Source organism: Carcharhinus amblyrhynchos, chromosome 8, assembly GCF_965287045.1.
Source record: "Carcharhinus amblyrhynchos chromosome 8, sCarAmb.v2.hapA, whole genome shotgun sequence".
NCBI lineage: Eukaryota > Metazoa > Chordata > Chondrichthyes > Carcharhiniformes > Carcharhinidae > Carcharhinus > Carcharhinus amblyrhynchos.
The window spans coordinates 53,433,574-53,451,304 of record NC_137331.1 but is presented as its reverse complement, the minus strand read 5'-3'; the positions used below and the strand labels follow the sequence as shown (position 1 = coordinate 53,451,304).

Below are 17,731 nucleotides of genomic sequence, written 5' to 3'. Positions count from 1 at the left end.
GTAAAAGTTTTCAGGGCACAAAAGGCAAAGCGATTGGTAATGGTTGTAGCTAAGAAATGAAAATTACGTCCAGGTTGAATGTGAGTGGCAGAGTAATGAACAGCTGTATCTGAAAGTAAAAACATGAAAAACAAGATTAAAATCAGCACATACAAAATCAACAGAAACAAAAAAGAGGGACAGAGTTTATTGTCCAAAATGGTTGAATTCAATATTTAGCCCAGAAGGCTGCAAATTGCCTAATTGAAAAATAGGGGTGCTTGCATTAAACTGGCAGAGGACTGAGATATCTGTCAGCGTAAGAGCAAGGTAGGAAATAAAAATGGCAAGTTTGGAATCATGCTTTTGGAGTAAGCAGAGATATTCTGCAAAACAGTAACACAATCTGCAAACAAACTGATTTTTGGGAATTTTTTAAGGGCAGGGAAGTGAAACAGTTTGAAGAGAAATTCCTGCAGGTAAGAGCAAAGTGGATTCAAGATTGACTATTGATGGTGGAACGAAAGAAACTAGGGTAAAGAAAATATTCCATCAGAGGACTAGAAAATTAGGCTGTGTGTAAAAATGGAAATGTTTCCCTGAAGGTGGAATATGATTAAAAGTTAGTGAGTTACCAACTCTCTAAAGTCCCTTTGGACTCAGATCAGTGAGACATTGTCAATAACACTCCCAATTCCAGCATGTGTTGCCCATCCTTAATTGTCCTGAGGTGATCTATAGCCCCAGATTTGACATCAGTGTAAAGGGACGTCCTCCGATACACACCGGCTTCACTCTGTAACCTTCACTGACTTTTCGGGCCGGATGGGGCGGGGCTCCTGGAGTAAGCGGCTTTGTGATTGGTGGCTGTCAGTGGCCAATGGTCTGACTGCTTGTTTAGAGGCGGCCGGAGTAAAGATGGCGGTTGCGGTGCTGAGGCTGGGGGGTCGCTTGGTTATCCTGAGTAGAGTGAGGGTGGAGGCTTCGCGGTTTGTCCGGACTGTCTGCGCCTTTAGTGTCAGTAAAAGCTGCGACAGTTCTCAGTTCCTGTGCAGCCCGCGAGCGCATAGCGCGGGAGGACCCCGGCTGACCGGCGGCTCCAGAAGCGGACAGGTAGAGTGAGTGAGGGTAGCCCAACTCTCGTAGAGAGGCTGGGGAAAGAGCTGGTTATTCTGAATATACAGGAGCTTGGTCTCTGGGTAAAATGTTCTTCCGGAGCAGTCTCGATGGACCCACCTTCTGCAATGTAGGGATTCTATGAAGCTTTATAAAATGGGAATTTATCTCAATGTCGACTGTGACACTAAAGTATGAACTCTTGCCCTTTAAAGTTACCATTCAGATTCAGTTTTCTATATTGGCATATCCAGTTTGTTGAGGAAGAAGGACAATGCTAGATCTGGTTCTGGGGATTGTATGAGTGATGTGGATTTAAAGTTTTGGGGCAGGGGTATTGGGCATTTTGAGGATAGTGGTCATTTGTTTTAAGTTAACTATAGAGGAGGATGTGAAGCAACCCAGAGTAAAAATAATTAATTGGGTGAAGTCCAGTTTCAATGACATGAGAATATATCTGACCCAGATAAATTGGATGTAGAGGTCAACAATTAACATCCCTGGATGAGGAAAGAGAAAGTAATAATTGACAACCAGGCAAATTTATTCCGATGGTCAAAAAGGATCGTAGGAGGAGAGGTAATAAGCCGTGGATAATGAAGGAGGTGACGGAAAGTGTTAAATTAAAAGCGGAGGCGTTTAGAGTAGCTAAGAGTAGTGGGCGAGAAGAGGATTGGGAGAGGTTTAAATGTCAACAAAGATTGACAAAGAAATTGATAAAGAAGGGTAGGAGAAACTATGAAGCTGGGCTAGCGCTTAATATAAAAAAGATAGCAAGAGTTTTTATAAATATATAAAAAGGAAGAGGCTGGCTAGGGTGAACGTTGGACCCTTAGAGGATGAGAAGGGGGACTTAGTGGTAGGGGATGGGGAAATGGCTGAGGTCTTGAATAACTTTTTTGTTTCGGTCTTCACGGAGGAGGACATGAATAATTTGCCGGGTGTTAGAGATGGAAAGGTGGTAGGACTGGAGGGTCTCAATGACATTACTGTTACTAGAGAGGCGGTGCTCGGGAGACTGGAAGGGCTGATTGTGGACAAGTCCCCAGGACCGGATGGAATGCATCTGAGGGTTCTGAAAGAAATGGCGGAGGTGATAGTGGATGCCTTGGTGGTTATTTTCCAGACGTCGCTGGATTCCGGGGAAGTGCCGGAAGATTGGAAAGTGGCTAATGTTACACCGTTGTTTAAGAAGGGTGCCAGGCAAAAGGCGGGGAATTATAGGCCGGTTAGTTTAACGTCTGTTGTAGGTAAAATGTTAGAATCTGTCATCAAGGAGGAAATAGCGAGGCATCTTGAGGGGAATTGCTTGATAGAGCAGACGCAGCACGGTTTCGTTAAGGGGAAGTCGTGTCTGACAAATTTACTGGAGTTCTATGAGGATGTGTCTAGGGCGGTGGATAGAGGAGAGCCGGTGGATGTGGTCTTTCTTGATTTTTGAGAAGGCGTTTGACAAGGTACCTCACGAGAGGTTATTGCAGAAGGTCAGGGGACATGGAGTTGGGGGTAGGGTGTTAGCGTGGATAGAGGACTGGTTGTCAAGTAGGAGGCAGAGAGTGGGGGTCAATGGGTGCTACTCGGATTGGCGGATGGTGACTAGTGGAGTGCCCCAGGGGTCGGTGCTGGGGCCTCAGCTATTTACCATTTATATAGATGATCTGGAGGAGGGAACCGAGTGTATGGAGTCGAAATTTGCTGATAACACCAAGATTGGTGGAACGGCAAATTGCGCGGAGGGTGTGGAGAGTCTGCAGAAGGATCTAGATAGGCTGGGCGAATGGGCCAGGAAATGGCAAATGGAATTTAATGTTGGCAAGTGCGAGGTGGTCCACTTTGGTAGGAATAATGGTAGGAAGGATTATTACTTACGTGGCGAAAAACTGCAGCAGGCGACAGCGCAGAGGGACCTCGGGGTCCTTGTGCATAAGAACATAAGAAATAGGAGCAGGAGTAGGCCATCCAGCCCTTCGAGCCTGCCCCGCCATTCAATAAGATCATGGCTGGTCTGTCGCTGCTCAGTTCCACTTTCCCGCCCTCTCCCCATAACCCTTAATCCCCTCTCCTATCAAAAACCCATCAACCCGCATCTTAAAAATATTTAGCGAGGCAGCCTCCACCACTTCAACGGGCAGAGAATTCCAGAGATTCACCACCCTTTGAGTGAAGAAGTTCCTCCTCAACTCCGTTCTAAACCGCCCCCCTTTTATCTTGAGGCTGTGCCCCCTAGTCCTACTGTCTTTTTTTGAGTGGGAAGAGTCTTTCCACCTCTATCCTATCCATCCCATTCATCATCTTATACGTCTCAATGAGATCTCCCCCCATTCTTCTAAACTCTAACGAGTACAAGCCCAGTTTATTCAGCCTCTCCTCATAGCTCAACCCCCTCAACTCCGGTATCAGCCTAGTAAACCTCCTCTGCACTCCCTCCAGGGCCAAAATATCTTTGCGCAGGTGCGGCGCCCAAAACTGCACACAATACTCCAGCTACGGCCTCACCAATGCCCTATACAGCTGCAGCAAGACCTCCCTACTTTTATATTAAATCCTCCTCGCTATGAAGGCCAGCATCCGATTCGCCTTCCTGACCACCTGCTGCACCTGCAAGCTGGGTTTTTGTGACTCATGCACAAGGACCCCGAGGTCCCTCTGCACCGTCACCTGCTGCAGTTTTTCGCCCCGTAAGTAATAGTCTTTCCTACCATTCTTCCTACCAAAGTGGACCACCTCACACTTGCCAACATTAAATTCCATTTGCCATTTCCTGGCCCGTTCGCCCAGCCTATCTAGATCCTTCTGTAGACTCTCCACACCCTCCGCACAATTTGCCGTTCCCCCAATCTTGGTGTCATCAGCAAATTTCGACACTCTACACTCGGTTCCCTCCTCCAGATCATCTATATAAATGGTAAAAAGCTGAGGCCCCAGCACCGACCCCTGGGGCACTCCACTAGTCACCATCCGCCAATCCGAATAGCACCCGTTGACCCCTACTCTCTGCCTCCTATTTGACAGCCAATCCTCTATCCACGCTAACACCCTACCCCCAACTCCATGTCCCTCGACCTTCTGCAATAACCTCTTGTGAGGCACTTTGTCAAACGCCTTCTGAAAATCAAGAAAGACCACATCCACCGGCTCTCCTCTATCCACCGCCCTAGACACATCCTCATAGAACTCCAGTAAATTTGTCAGACACGACTTCCCTTTAATGAAACCGTGCTGCGACTGCTCTATCAAGCAATTCCCTTCAAGATGCCTTGCAATTTCCTCCTTAATGACAGATTCTAACATTTTATCTACAACAGACGTTAAACTAACCGGCCTATAATTCCCCGCCTTTTGTCTGGCACCCTTCTTAAACAACGGCATAACATTAGCCGTTTTCCAATCATCCGGCACTTCCCCGGAATCCAGCGACGTTTGGAAAATAACCACCAAGGCATCCACTATCACCTCCGCCATTTCTTTCAGAACCCTCCAATGCATTCCATCCGGTCCTGGGGACTTGTCCACAATCAGCCCCTCCGGTCTGTCGAGCACCGCCTCTCTAGTAACAGTAATGTCATTAAGACCCTCCAGTCCTACCACCTTTCCATCGCTAGCACCCGGCAAATTATTCATGTCCTCCTCCGTGAAGACAGAAACAAAAAAGTTATTCAATACCTTAGCCATATCCCCATCCCCTACCACTAGGTCCTCTTTCTCATCCTCTAAAGGACCAACATTCACCCTAGCCAGCCTCTTCCTCTTCATATATTTATAAAAACTCTTGCTATCCTTTTTTATATTAAGCGCTAGCCCAGCTTCATAGTTTCTCCTACCCTTCTTTATCAACTTCTTTGTCAATCTTTGTTGATATTTAAACCTCTCCCAATCCTCTTCTCGCCCACTACTCTTAACTAAACTAAATTCCTCCGCTTTTAGTTTAACACTTTCCTTCACCTCCTTCGTTATCCACGGCTTATTACCTCCCCTCCTACTATCCTTTTTGACCATCGGAATAAATTTCCGCTGAGCACCAAGAAAGATCTCCTTAAAGATCCTCCACTGCTCCTTAACAGACCCTCCCTCCAACGCGCTCCCCCAGTCCACATTTGCCAATTCTTCTCTCATCCTACCGTACTCCCCTCTATTCAAACAAAGGACGCGTGTCCGGGAACCCACTTTCTCCTCCTCCATCTGCACCAGAAACTCCACCATACAATGATCACTCTCCCCAAGAGGATCCTTCACCACAAGGTCCCTAATTCTACCTGCCTCATTACATAGCACCAGATCCAAGATAGCTTGCTCCCTCGTCGGCTCCAACACACACTGTTCGAGGAAACTATCCCGGCAGCATTCCAAGAACTCTTCCTCGAGCCCCCCGCGTCCAACATGGGTCGACCAATCAATATGCAGATTGAAATCCCCCATAACTACGGCCGTCCCATTCCTGCACGCCGCACTTATTTGCGCGTTAACAGTGCGCCCCACCTCCAGATCATTATTCGGGGGCCTAAAGACAACACCCACCAGCGTCTTCCTCCCTTTGCTGTTCCTAATCTCCACCCACAACGATTCCACCCTCTGCTCCTTGGCTCCAATATCATCCCTTGCTACCACCGTGATGCTATCCTTAATCAGCAGAGCTATGCCCCCCCTTTTCCCTCCTGCCTATCCTTCCTAAACACTTGATAGCCCTGTACATTCAGCTCCCGGTCCCTGTCACCCTGCAGCCACGTCTCTGTAATGGCCACCAGATCGTATCCATTTGTGTCGATCTGCGCCACCAGCTCATCCACTTTATTCCGAATGCTTCGTGCATTCAGATAAAGTGCTTTCATCCCAGCCTTCACCTGGACCCTATTTGCTGCAACGCCACCAACTATACTCACGCCCCCTACTCCCTCTATTATTGGGACATCCTCGGCCTCTTCCCTTACCTGTACCCTCTCCTTAACTTTAGACCTCGTAACATCACCTACTACCCCCCCCCCCCCCCCCCCCCCCCCAAATTAGTTTAAAGCCCTGTAGCACAGTTCAGACCAACCCCATCCCGCCGGAACAGGTCCCACCTACCCCAATACTGGTGCCAATGCCCCATAAATTCAAACCCATTCCTCCCACACCAATCCTTGAGCCACCCATTCACTTCCTTAATCCTGTCAACCCTACGCCCGTCTGCACACGGTTCAGGCAGTAGCCCAGAGATAATCACCTTGTCGGTTCTACTTTTTAATTCCATTCCCAGCTTTTCATACTCCCTCCCCAGATCTTCAGTCTGCATTTTGCTTACGTCGCCGGCACCCACATGTACCACAACGACCGAATTCTCACCCTCCCACTCCAGGTTCCTCTGCAGCCCAGCTGCGACATCCCGTACCCGAGCACCAGGCAGACAACACACCCTTCTGTGCACTTTGTCATTGTGACAAAGGACAGTGTCAATACCCTTTACCCCACTATCCCCAGTCACTACTACGTTCCTTTTCGCCTTCTCTTTGCCTATGTCCTGCTGCAGCACTGTACCGTGTGCAGTTTGCTCACTAATCTCACCTGCCTCATTCTCGTCCAGCCTGGAAGCAAGAACCTCAAACCTGTTATGCAGATTAAGAGGCTGAGGCTTCCGCTCCTCACCCCCCTTCCTCCTCCCAGCAGCCCCCTCTTGTCCCTGACCCTTAGAGTTAGCCAGTCTAGCGGGGGTGGATGTCACTTGCACCCCATTGACAATGGCACCCTCTCTCCCCCTGATGAGCCTCAGTGTCTGTAGCTCAGAGGCCAGCTCATTTACCCTGAGCTGGAGCTCCTCCAGCAACCTGCACTTACTGCAGACATGGTCACTGGGATGGACCCTGGGGTCCACCAGTTCCCACATCATACAGAAACCACACATCACATGCCCCTCCATTATTCACTGTAGTAGTTTTGAAAAAAATTTTTTTTGTTTTTCAAACGAACTCACCTGGCCTTTTTTCCTTCCACCCCTTTTTGATATTAAGCCCTAGTAGCTCACTCTGCTTCCCACTCTCTCCGCTGCCCGCTCAGATGCTGCCCACTGTCTACACCAGGCCTCCTTTTAAACCTGGCGCTGATTTAAAGCTGATGTCCCACAACTGCCTGCTAACCACTCCCTCAGAATTCTTAAAGCAGTAAATACAATAAATAAATGCTTTAAACAGTTCTACAAAGAACAAAGTGCTTTAAACTTATTTTAAACAGGTTTTTAACAGGTAAAATCTTAGCTCTCTCTCTGCTCCTTCACTTGTCTGCTCCAGCAAACAAAGCATGAGTCGCAAAAACCCAGCTTGCAGGTACAGCAGGTGGCCAGGAAGGCAAATGGGATGCTAGCCTTCATAGCGAGGGGGATTGAATATAAAAGTAGGGAGGTCTTGCTGCGGCTGTATAGGGCATTGGTGAGACCGCAGCTGGAGTACTGTGTGCAGTTTTGGGCGCCGTACTTACGCAAGGATATTTTGGCCTTGGAGGGAGTGCAGAGGAGGTTTACTAGGCTGATACCGGAGTTGAGGGGGTTGAGCTATGAGGAGAGGCTGAATAAACTAGGCTTGTACTCGTTAGAGTTTAGAAGAATGAGGGGAGATCTCATTGAGATGTACAAGATGTTGAATGGGATGGATAGGATAGAGGTGAAGAGACTCTTCCCACTCAGAAAGGACAGTAGGACTAGGGGGCACAGCCTCAAGATAAAGGGGGGGGGGGGCGGTTTAGAACGGAGTTGAGGAGGAACTTCTTCACTCAAAGGGTGGTGAATCTCTGGAATTCTCTGCCCGTTGAGGTGGTGGAGGCTGCCTCACTAAATATTTTTAAGACATGGGTTGATGGGTTTTTGATAAGCGAGGGGATTAAGGGTTATGGGGAGAAGGCGGGAATGTGGAACTGAGCCACGACAGATCAGCCATGATCTTATTGAATGGCGGGGCAGGCTCGAAGGGCCAGATGGCCTACTCCTGCTCCTATTTCTTATGTTCTTATGAATATGGAAGGTTCAGTGGAGAAGTGAATAACAATTATAAGAAGCAGCAAGAGTGTGGGAAGAGATTGGCAGCCACCACAAAAGGAAATCCAGAGATCTTCTATGGAGTTATATACATATAGTAAAAACAGAGGGGGGGGGGGGGTTCTTTTGGGTTTAAAAAAAAGAGGTGGGAACTGATTAGGGATCTAAGGGAATTTACATTTGGTGGAAAGGAGTGTGGCTGAAATACTAAATGTGTATTTTGCCAAGGAAGAAGTTACTGCTGAAATCATAGTCCAAAAGGATGTGGTTAAAATTTTGTGTGGACTAAAATTAGATAGAAGGTATTAGGTTGACTGTATTTTTAATTGTAAGTTACCAGGACTGGATAAAATGCATTGAAGGATAGAGCGAGACGTAATCTCAGTGATACCTGCAAAAGACTGAAAGGGACAGGTTGAGTAGATGCAGGTATCACTGAGATTACCCCTCATTCGCCAAAGCTCTATCCTTCAATGCATTTTGTCCAGTGCTGGTAACTTACAATTGAAAATACAAAGTTACCAGCTCTGGATAAAATGCATTGAAGGATAGAGCTTTGGCGAATGAGAGGTGATCTCAGTGATACCTGCATCTACTCAACCTGTCCCTTTCAGTCTTTTGCAGGTCTCACTGAGATCACCTCTCACTCTTCAAAGCTCTATCCTTCAATGCATTTTATCCAGTCCTGGTAACTTACAATTAAAAATACAGTCAACCTAATACCTTCTATCTAATTTTAGTCCACACAAAATTTTAACCACATCCTTTTGGACTATGATTTCAGCAGTAACTCCTTCCTTGGCAAAATACACATTTAGTATTTCAGCCACACTCCTTTCCACCAAATGTAAATTCCCTTATAGATCCCTAATCAGCCCCCACCTCTTTTTTTTTACCCAAAAGAACCCCCCCCCCCCGACCTCTGTTTTTACTATATGTATATAACTCTATAGAAGATCTCTGGATTTCCTTTTGTGGTGGCTGCCAATCTCTTCCCACACTCTTCTAAAAGATCTACAATATGGAGTAAAGCAAATTTCATCTTGGTCTTAATGGTTCCTCCCTTATTTTGAAATTGTATCCTCTGATTCTAAACTCCCCAACTAGGGGAATTATCTTACCTGCATCTACCCAACGTGTCCCTTTCAGTCTTTTGCAGGTAAGATAATTCCCCGAGTTGGGGAGTTTAGAATCAGAGGATACAATTTCAAAATAAGGGAGGAACCATTAAGACCAAGATGAGATTTGCTTTACTCCATATTGTAAATCTTTTGGAATTCTCTACCCGAAAGGGCTGTTGAAACTCAGTCGTTTAATATGTCTAAAGCAGAAACAAAAACAGAAAATGCTGGAAAACATCAACAGGTCTGACAGCATCTGTGGAGAGAGAATAGAGCCAACGTTTTGAGTCTAGATCTGCAGAGATTTATACTGTGTATGGGGGTGGGGTGGGGGGGTTGTAATTGGACAAAGGTAATGTGAATGAGGATGAAGGTGGTTGAGAAAAGTGCTAAAAGTGTCAGTTAAGTGACCAGAATATGTGAATGGCAGCACAGAGGTACAGATGATTAAGGGACACCCTGGTCCACTCCTCCATCAGACCCAACACCTCATCCTCTGCCCATGGTACCTTCCCAAGCAATCGTAGAAGGTTCAATACCTGCCCCTTACTTCCTCTCTGCTCACCATTCCAAATTCTAAACACCCTTTTCAGGTAAAGAAACGCTTCATGTGCACCTCTTTCAATCTAGTCTATTGCATTTGCTGTTCCCAATGTGGTCTACCTTCCATCGGAGAAACCAAATACAGACTGGGTGACTGCTTTGCTGAACACCTTTGGCCCAACAGCAAGCAGGACCCAGATCTTCCTGTTGATTGCCACTTCACCACCACCCTGCGCTCCTGTCCATCTCTATCCTTGGCCTTTTGCAGTGTTCTCGTGAACCCCAACGCAAACTGAAGGAACAGCACCTCATCTTCCAATTGGCCACTTTACAGCTTTCTGGACTGAACACCGAGTTCAACAACTTCAGAGCATGAGCTGTCCCCTCCACCGTCAGCCCATTTCTATTTATTTTCTTTCACTTTTTGTTTATTTTTTCTTTCACCCCTCATCCATTTTTATTATCCTTCTTTCTCACTTCCCTTTTTCTACTTCATTCCAGCTCTCCTTCTCCCCCTCTCCCCTTCAAAGCAACTGCCATAATCTTCAGGCAGTCCCTTAACCATATGTACCTCTGTTCTGCCATTCACACATTCTGATCAACCTAACAAATGTTTTTGGCACCTTTCTCAGCCACCTTCATCCTCGTTTACATTCCCTTTGTCCAAATACAGCCCCTACCCTCATTGTATAAATGTCTGCTGACTTTCTTTGCTTGTAGCTCTGATGAAGGGTCATTTAGACTCAAAATTTTGGCTCTATTCTCTTTCCACAGATGCTGCCAGACCTGCTGAGATTTTCCAGCATTTTCTGTTGTTCCAGCTTCCAGCATCCACAGTATTTTGCTTTTATCCTAATGTTTAAAGCAGAGGTTGATAGCTCCTATGTTCCAATCTTCTTTAAATACAGTGCTGATACCAGAGGATTGCAGAATTGCAAATGTTGCACCCTTGTCCAAAAAATGGCTATGAGGATAAGCCCAGCAACTACGGGCCTGTCAGTTTATCGTCAATGATGGGAAAACTTTTAAAAATAATAATGTGGCACAATTTAATATCACTCAGATAAATCTGGATTATTTGAGAAAAACCAGTACAAATTTAAGGGCAAATCCTGTTTAACTTGCTTGAGTATTTTGACGAGGTGATGGGGAGGGTGGACAAGGGAACTGTGGTTGATGTGATGTGCACAAACTTTTAAAAGGCGTTTGATAAAGTGCTATAAAACAGGTTTGGCAGTAAAGTTAGAGCCCATGAAATTAATGGGACAGTAGCAGTATGGATATGAAATGGACTGTATGACAGGAAAGGGGGAGTATTGGTGAACGGCTGTTTTTCAGACAGGAAGAGGTCCATATTGGGGTTCTTGGCTCCTTGTTAGGGTCTCTTATTGATTTGTATCAATGACATGGACTTGCGCATACAGGGCACAATTTCAAAATTTGCAAATTATACAAAGCAAGGAACTAAGTAGGGTAGTGATAGACTTCAAGAGGAAGGCTGGTAGAATGGGTGGACAGGTCTGAGATGAAATTTCAAGTACGAAGTGATTAATTTTGATAGGGTTAAAAATTCATGGAGGCAGCAGGCAAATTTATCCTTGAAAGCTCCAAAATAAACTTATGGCAAATCAATGGTGGGAAGCAAATGAGAGAGTGGTTACTTCTTCCTCCCCTATGTGGGGGATGGAGAGAATCTACGATTGGATCTATGATTAGAGGAACTGCTCCACCAATCACAGATTCTGCTTCTCTCATGCTCACAGCTCTACTCCTCCCCTCACAGCTCTACTCCTCCCCTCACAGCTTCTCTCTCTCTCCCATTCTTGCTCCTCAAGAGACAGCATCAATGATTGGAGGAACAGTGCAGGCAGAAGGAAGAATACCTGCAAATGTCTGGTTCTGCTGCTGCTCACCACTTGCTTTGAGAGGAGACTGTTTAGAAGGGAGATAAGAAATGACTTCTGTTCCCCAAAACTGGACTCCCGAATGCAGATTTCCAAAATCTTGATTTGGGCACCCAAAATCCAAATACTGATCTCCTGAATCTAGATTTGGGGCAACCAAAATTCAGGCCTAAAATATGAATGTGGACCACACTTAAACCCGGCCCACAAAGCAAACACACAGATTCTCCACAGCCTGGACTTGGACTGCTCAATATCTGGAATCCCCGTGACACAGACCTCAAAATCCGGATGTGGAGTACTCAAAACATGGACCTGAACGACCAAAAATGAGACTTGGAATCTCCAAAGATCCAAAACTGCCAAATGTTAAATATCCAGAACCTGTTACATCCAAAACCTGGACACACCAAAACCTGGGCTTGGACTACCCAAATCCAGATCTCCTACAACCTGGACTCTGGTGTGCCAAAACCCAAACCCCTCAAAAGCTTGACTATCTCAAATGCGAACCAGTCAAAACCTGAACCAGGATCCATTGAAACTGGGACTCAGAACTTCAAGTTTTGGACCTGGTCCTAGTCCCACAATTTTTGTTGACCCAAAACCTGGATGCATAATCCCCTTAACATGACTCATGTCAGGCTGGGGAAATTTATTAAGGGGGATTTGGATCACCAGCTTGCCTCTGTTTGTATATTTGTGTACAGACTTTCATCAGATGGTTAGCTTGGTGCTGCAGAATTAATTTGTGTATCCCCTTATTTTACAGTTGTTTCAGTGTTGCCTTCTCTGTTCCAAAGAAAACAACCCTAGCCTGTCCAAACTCCCCACGTATCAAAAATTCTCTGGGCCTGACAGTATCCTTGTAAATCCCCTCTGCATCCAGCCTAGTGCAGTAATATCTTTCCTGTCGTGCAGACCAGAACAATGCACGCTAGTCCAGCAGTAGCCTTATCAAAGTTTTATACAGTTCTGGAATAGTCTTGTAGCTCCTGTATTCAAAGCCTTGATAGTGGACAGAAAGGTCTTTCCCCCTTGGTTTGTGTCTATTACCAGAAGGTCATTGGTTTAGAGTAAGAAGTAGGTGATTCAGAGATAATTCAAAGGGAATTGTTTTAACTCAGAGCATGTTGGAAATGTGAACTTTTCAGCCTGAAGGTGTGGGTAGAGGCAGAAACTCTCAACATTAAAGAAGTATTTGGATATGCACTCAAGGTGCTGTGACCTACGTGAATATGGACAAAAGGTTGGAAAGTGTAATTAGGTTGAATGGCTTGTCAGGTAGCATACACATGATGGGCTCAGAAGCCCCCTTCCATGCTGTAAATTTCTGTGAAGTAAGTTGCATGTGCAGAGAGCTAGCATAGAGCTCTGATGTAACCATTCTATGATTTTTTTAAATATAAAGTGGCAAGAGACTATAAAGTGGATTTAACAGTGATGAATTATGGAATGGTCACCGTACAGGAGGCTGTTTAGCCTGTGAGCAGCATCTTGAACTTGATTTCCCTCAAGGAACTTAAAGTGGGAGAGGACTTGGCCATAGAACTGATTAGCAAAGTTTGTGGCACAGTGTGGCCCATGAAAATATTTACTACTACCCTTGGGGAGGGTTTAAATGAGATAAACAGGAGAGGAAATTAGAATTAGATTCAGAAGAAAGAGAAGCAAAACTATAAAATAGAAAGCAAAAGGTTCATAAACAAGTATGGAAGATTGAGGCAACAAAGGCTAGAACTTAGACAACGGTGATGCTATGTACTTCAATGAAAGAGATACAGTGAATAAAACAGATGGGCTGAGGTCTCAAATACTTGGATGTAGTTGCTGCTGAAATATTAGCTTGAAAAGCAGGAGTGGCAGCTCAACACATTAGGGTTTTCAGACATGGTGGAAAGCTGGAGGATCTGGAAGAAGAAGGCCACAATATTGGTTAAAGAAACAACTGATATGATAGGAGCATCTGATGGTCTCAAATGAGACTAAATGAGTTGAGCTGAGAATCGGAGGCAATCACACTGCTGGTACCATGCTTTGAAAGAAATATGTTTAATAAAGAAAACTTTATTCCCTAGCATTCTGTTCCTCAGCTAAATGAGGAGCAGAAATAAAATTGAGATGTTCATCGCTAAATTTTCATATCTGACTCCCTTCATTGAATTTGATTTATTGCTTGATCCTAGATGTTCAGTTCTGTACAGATACTGTAAGCACTTTTCTTATGTGTACAGATTAACCTTACATTCAGTCAATCTTTTCGCTACTATTGCTCAGATGGCAACACCAAGGAGGGACGATTGATTTACAGTGGAAACTTGGCCAGACTAGTACTTGGTAAGAAATTAACTCCTTTCCAATTTTAGCATTATTTCCAAATGTTTCTGTACTTTAACTATCACAATGTTATTGGTTATGAAATTAACATACTTTCTCATGTCAAATATCTCTCTCCTTTTGTAGGGGTGAAGTTCTTCTCCTACTCCACCAGTGTTTTCAGTTTGTGTGTGATGCCTTATGTTCTCTTGCAGTCTGGTCTTGGAATTCAGAGCCCTGCGTTGCAAATAGCTTTCTGTGGCATAATGGGATTCTTTACATTTTTAAGTCCTATGATATTGCACCTGCTCACCAAAGGTTACGTAATTCGCCTATATCATGATGTGAAAACTGACAACTACACGGCGATCACTTACAATGTTCTCCTCCAGCAGAAGAAAACTGTTTTTCATCAAAAGGATGTGAAGGTCCCAGGAGTCAGCAAGATGTTCACCACATTTTATGCAAACAAAAAGTCACTGCTAGTAAATCCAATGCTTTTCTGGCATCCAAATGACTACAGTCACTTAATGGGTTATGATCAACCCTTCTCCTTTAACTTGGATGAATTAAAAAAGTAATGAAAAGCAAAAGAAATGAACCTTGGCAAGAGGAGGTTATTTCTACATTTTGCGTTTATACAGTAAAAATGCTTTCTCAGTCTTTGGTAGTCAGCCAAGTACTCCTTTTCATTTTATACACTTTGTTTGAAAAAGAAAAGCTCCCTGTGATTAAAACAAAAAAAGTGCTGCAGACGCTAGAAACCTGAAATAAAAACAGAAAATGTTGTATACATTCAGTAGGTCAAGCAGCATCCATGGGCTGACATTTCCAATTTATGACTCTTCATTGGAATCCTTGCAGAGGACAGATCTGGTATCTGAGCCATTGAGTGTTTCTAAATTTTCAGTTTTTATTCCTTTTTTTGTACTGTTCTGGTAATATGTTACTTACAAATTGTGTTTAATATTTTTATCCTATATAATCTCCATCCATTTGATGCTGTCCAAGAGGGTGTGCCTGTGATTGTGATTGTTGAGAACAGTGATGAGCATCTTTAATTTTAATTGTCTCTGACCAGGAATTAGCTGTGATCAAGAGGATAAACAACAAACTCACCCTAGCCCTTACCATTATTGCTTTGAACTAATTTCTTGTGGCTGGGATCCTTGGTAAATCTGTTCCTCAGCTAAAAGAGCAGAATTCAAACTGGGTATGGGGTGCTGTTAACTGAGATTTTAGCACCTGACCTCTTATTGATGTTAAAGATTTATTACTTGATTCTAATTGTCCAATTCTGGTGATGACCCTGTGTCTCATATTTATTCCTTCTGTAAGGAAATAACTGATAGATCAGATTCATCTTAATGTCCTCATGCCACCACATTTGATCTACTTCTCTTTCCCATCTTTGCAAATTTCGCATGGGTGATTGCCTCCAACTTGTGACCAAAATGGCACCCTAATTTACTAACCAACGAGGCACTAAGATATTACTTGCTGTTCATTGCATCCAAGAAATATCTATTAGTTTTCCTAAACTGTTGGAAGTATTCTATACCTGTTCATTCAGTTCAGTTTTTGCAAAATATTGGCTTGAATGATCTAGTAACCATGTGGAGGATTAAATTGCCATTTATTTCTATTGTGCACACATCCTGTACAATTATATCATGAAGATCAACTATTAAATATGTGTACACGTTTTATTTTTAAATGCTGTTTAGAAGTGTGTAAAGACCATTTTTTATTCAGTTTGTGACAATCAACAGGTACTTGACGTAGTTAGGCAATGTTTTTATGATGTCCCATTGGTCAATGAATTAAAGACTTATGCTGTGATAATGGCTGATTATGTGGTGAATGTGATAAGAGCCAGTTTCATAATTGGGTTAAAAGAAAGACATGCATTAATATAGTACCTTTCACAACCTAAGGACACCCGAAAGCGCTGTACAGCCAGTTAAATGTACAATGTGGGTAGCCAGTTTGTGCACAGCAAGCTCGCACAACAAATGATAATTACCATATACTGTTTTGAAAATAAGGTTGCAGATAATTGTAGTTTACTTTTTATCATGTTAGGATTCTGGTTTAAAAAGAAATGTGGACTAAGCTGGTTATGGATTAACTGTGGAATACAGGTTTAATAGAAGCTTCCAGGAATATTATGCACATCCAAAACTACTTTGAGTGCAATGTAAAATTTGTGAACTTAGCACATTTGCCAACCAAATAATTTTCCAATACCATCTAATTTTGGTGGAACGTAGTCCATAGAATTGGTAATGACTGATTAATTACAGGGTAACACTATATAGCTAGTATTTAGAAAATCCATGCAGATTCTCCAAGTTTTTGCTGTAGGTCTGGTTGATTAGCTTTTTGTCAAGATTATATGACTCCTGTTTTAAGACCACGCTAGGACTGTTGGGTAAATGGCTTCATGACATTTATTGCATTTTCAGTTCCAGCAGGAATGTGCATGGCTCCCAGTTTATACCTCTACATTGTAACTCAGCTGTGTTTTTTTTATCCTTTGGTTTTCTTGTAAATAAAAAGCTTGTATTTTTAAATTGGCTTTGGGGCAGGAACTTAAAGGCATTAAGAAAGGCAGAGATCTCAATTTAATGTGAATGTTGATGGAGATTTGAAAGAAACATTTTTTTGGTTGCAGTGATGTAGTATGAACACAATTAATTCTGTGGGCGTGCAGAGATTGCATATGCAATCTGTCTTTTTTTGTATTGGAAACTTCACATTGGGCTCTTACGAAATTGTCATCTATACTGGTTCTATTTATCTAAATTTAAAAGTCCACTGAAAGCAGTTTTGGCCTTGCCTACAGTATTGTTGTCTTTGTTGAATGTTGGGGATGTGGATTATAGAGAGGAGGTGGGTTAATTGAAACAACACTAATTGTGTTCCTCTCACCACCCACCTGGAAAGAGAAAAGTGTTTTTGAATAAGCGGTGGCATAATTCTCAATCCACTTGGTTTTTGTATGATCTGATTTCTAGTGAACAGCCCCACAGCAAATCTGAGGTAGAATTAACTCTTGTTAATTTATTGCCTGATCTAAGTTCCTTTGCAGCTTCTTGTTCCTATTTGAAATATGCCCCTGTTAGCATGTTGTCATCTGCAAACTTTGTTCCTTTGTCCAAGTCATTAATAAAAATGGTGAAAAGTTGAGACATTAGCAAATTTCCCGGCTAACAGTGTAATTTCTGCATTATGGGCTTTGGAAGATTGTTGTACTTCTGCAATCTCTTATTTATTTTAATATGCTGAGGTGGAAACTGCAGTACTGGAGGTTTATCTAAATTAAACCCCAGTTTAATTTTAGCTTCCCACCTATCAATGCCATTTGATTCTCTTCTGTTCCTTACAGTGAAATTAAATACACAACTTTATAAATCTGTAATTTCCCCATCTATTACATTATCACCTGTGACAACCTTTAATGTGCCCATATCCCCTTTGACCACTATTGCTGTTATTAACATCAGCAGGCTTCTTAATTGCAAGGCTATCTCAAAACCCAGAAAGGTAACTTGGAACTTCTTTGTGCCAAATTGAAAATATGCTCTACTGTGTGAGAGAAGATACGCAAACCAGGTCAAATCTTATGGCCAATTAATAAATATTTATTAATGTGAAAGAAAACACACAACAAGAAAGACTATAATAGAGTTACATAATAGAAAATAACATAGAAACTAGAAGCAGGAGTAGACTATATCAACCCTTCAAGT

General features: G+C 43.4%; 1 protein-coding gene across 1 annotated transcript; it reads left to right on the top strand.

Annotated features, from left to right (window-relative positions):
• The first annotated feature begins 889 nt into the window (after window positions 1–889).
• tmem70 (transmembrane protein 70) lies at window positions 890–17,163 on the top strand. Its single transcript, XM_080194069.1, has 3 exons — window positions 890–1,092; window positions 13,895–13,997; window positions 14,124–17,163. The coding sequence occupies exons 1-3, from the start codon at window positions 898–900 to the stop codon at window positions 14,555–14,557; spliced, it is 732 nt and encodes a 243-aa protein (XP_080050195.1). The 5' UTR covers window positions 890–897; the 3' UTR covers window positions 14,558–17,163.
• The last annotated feature ends 568 nt before the right edge of the window (window positions 17,164–17,731 follow it).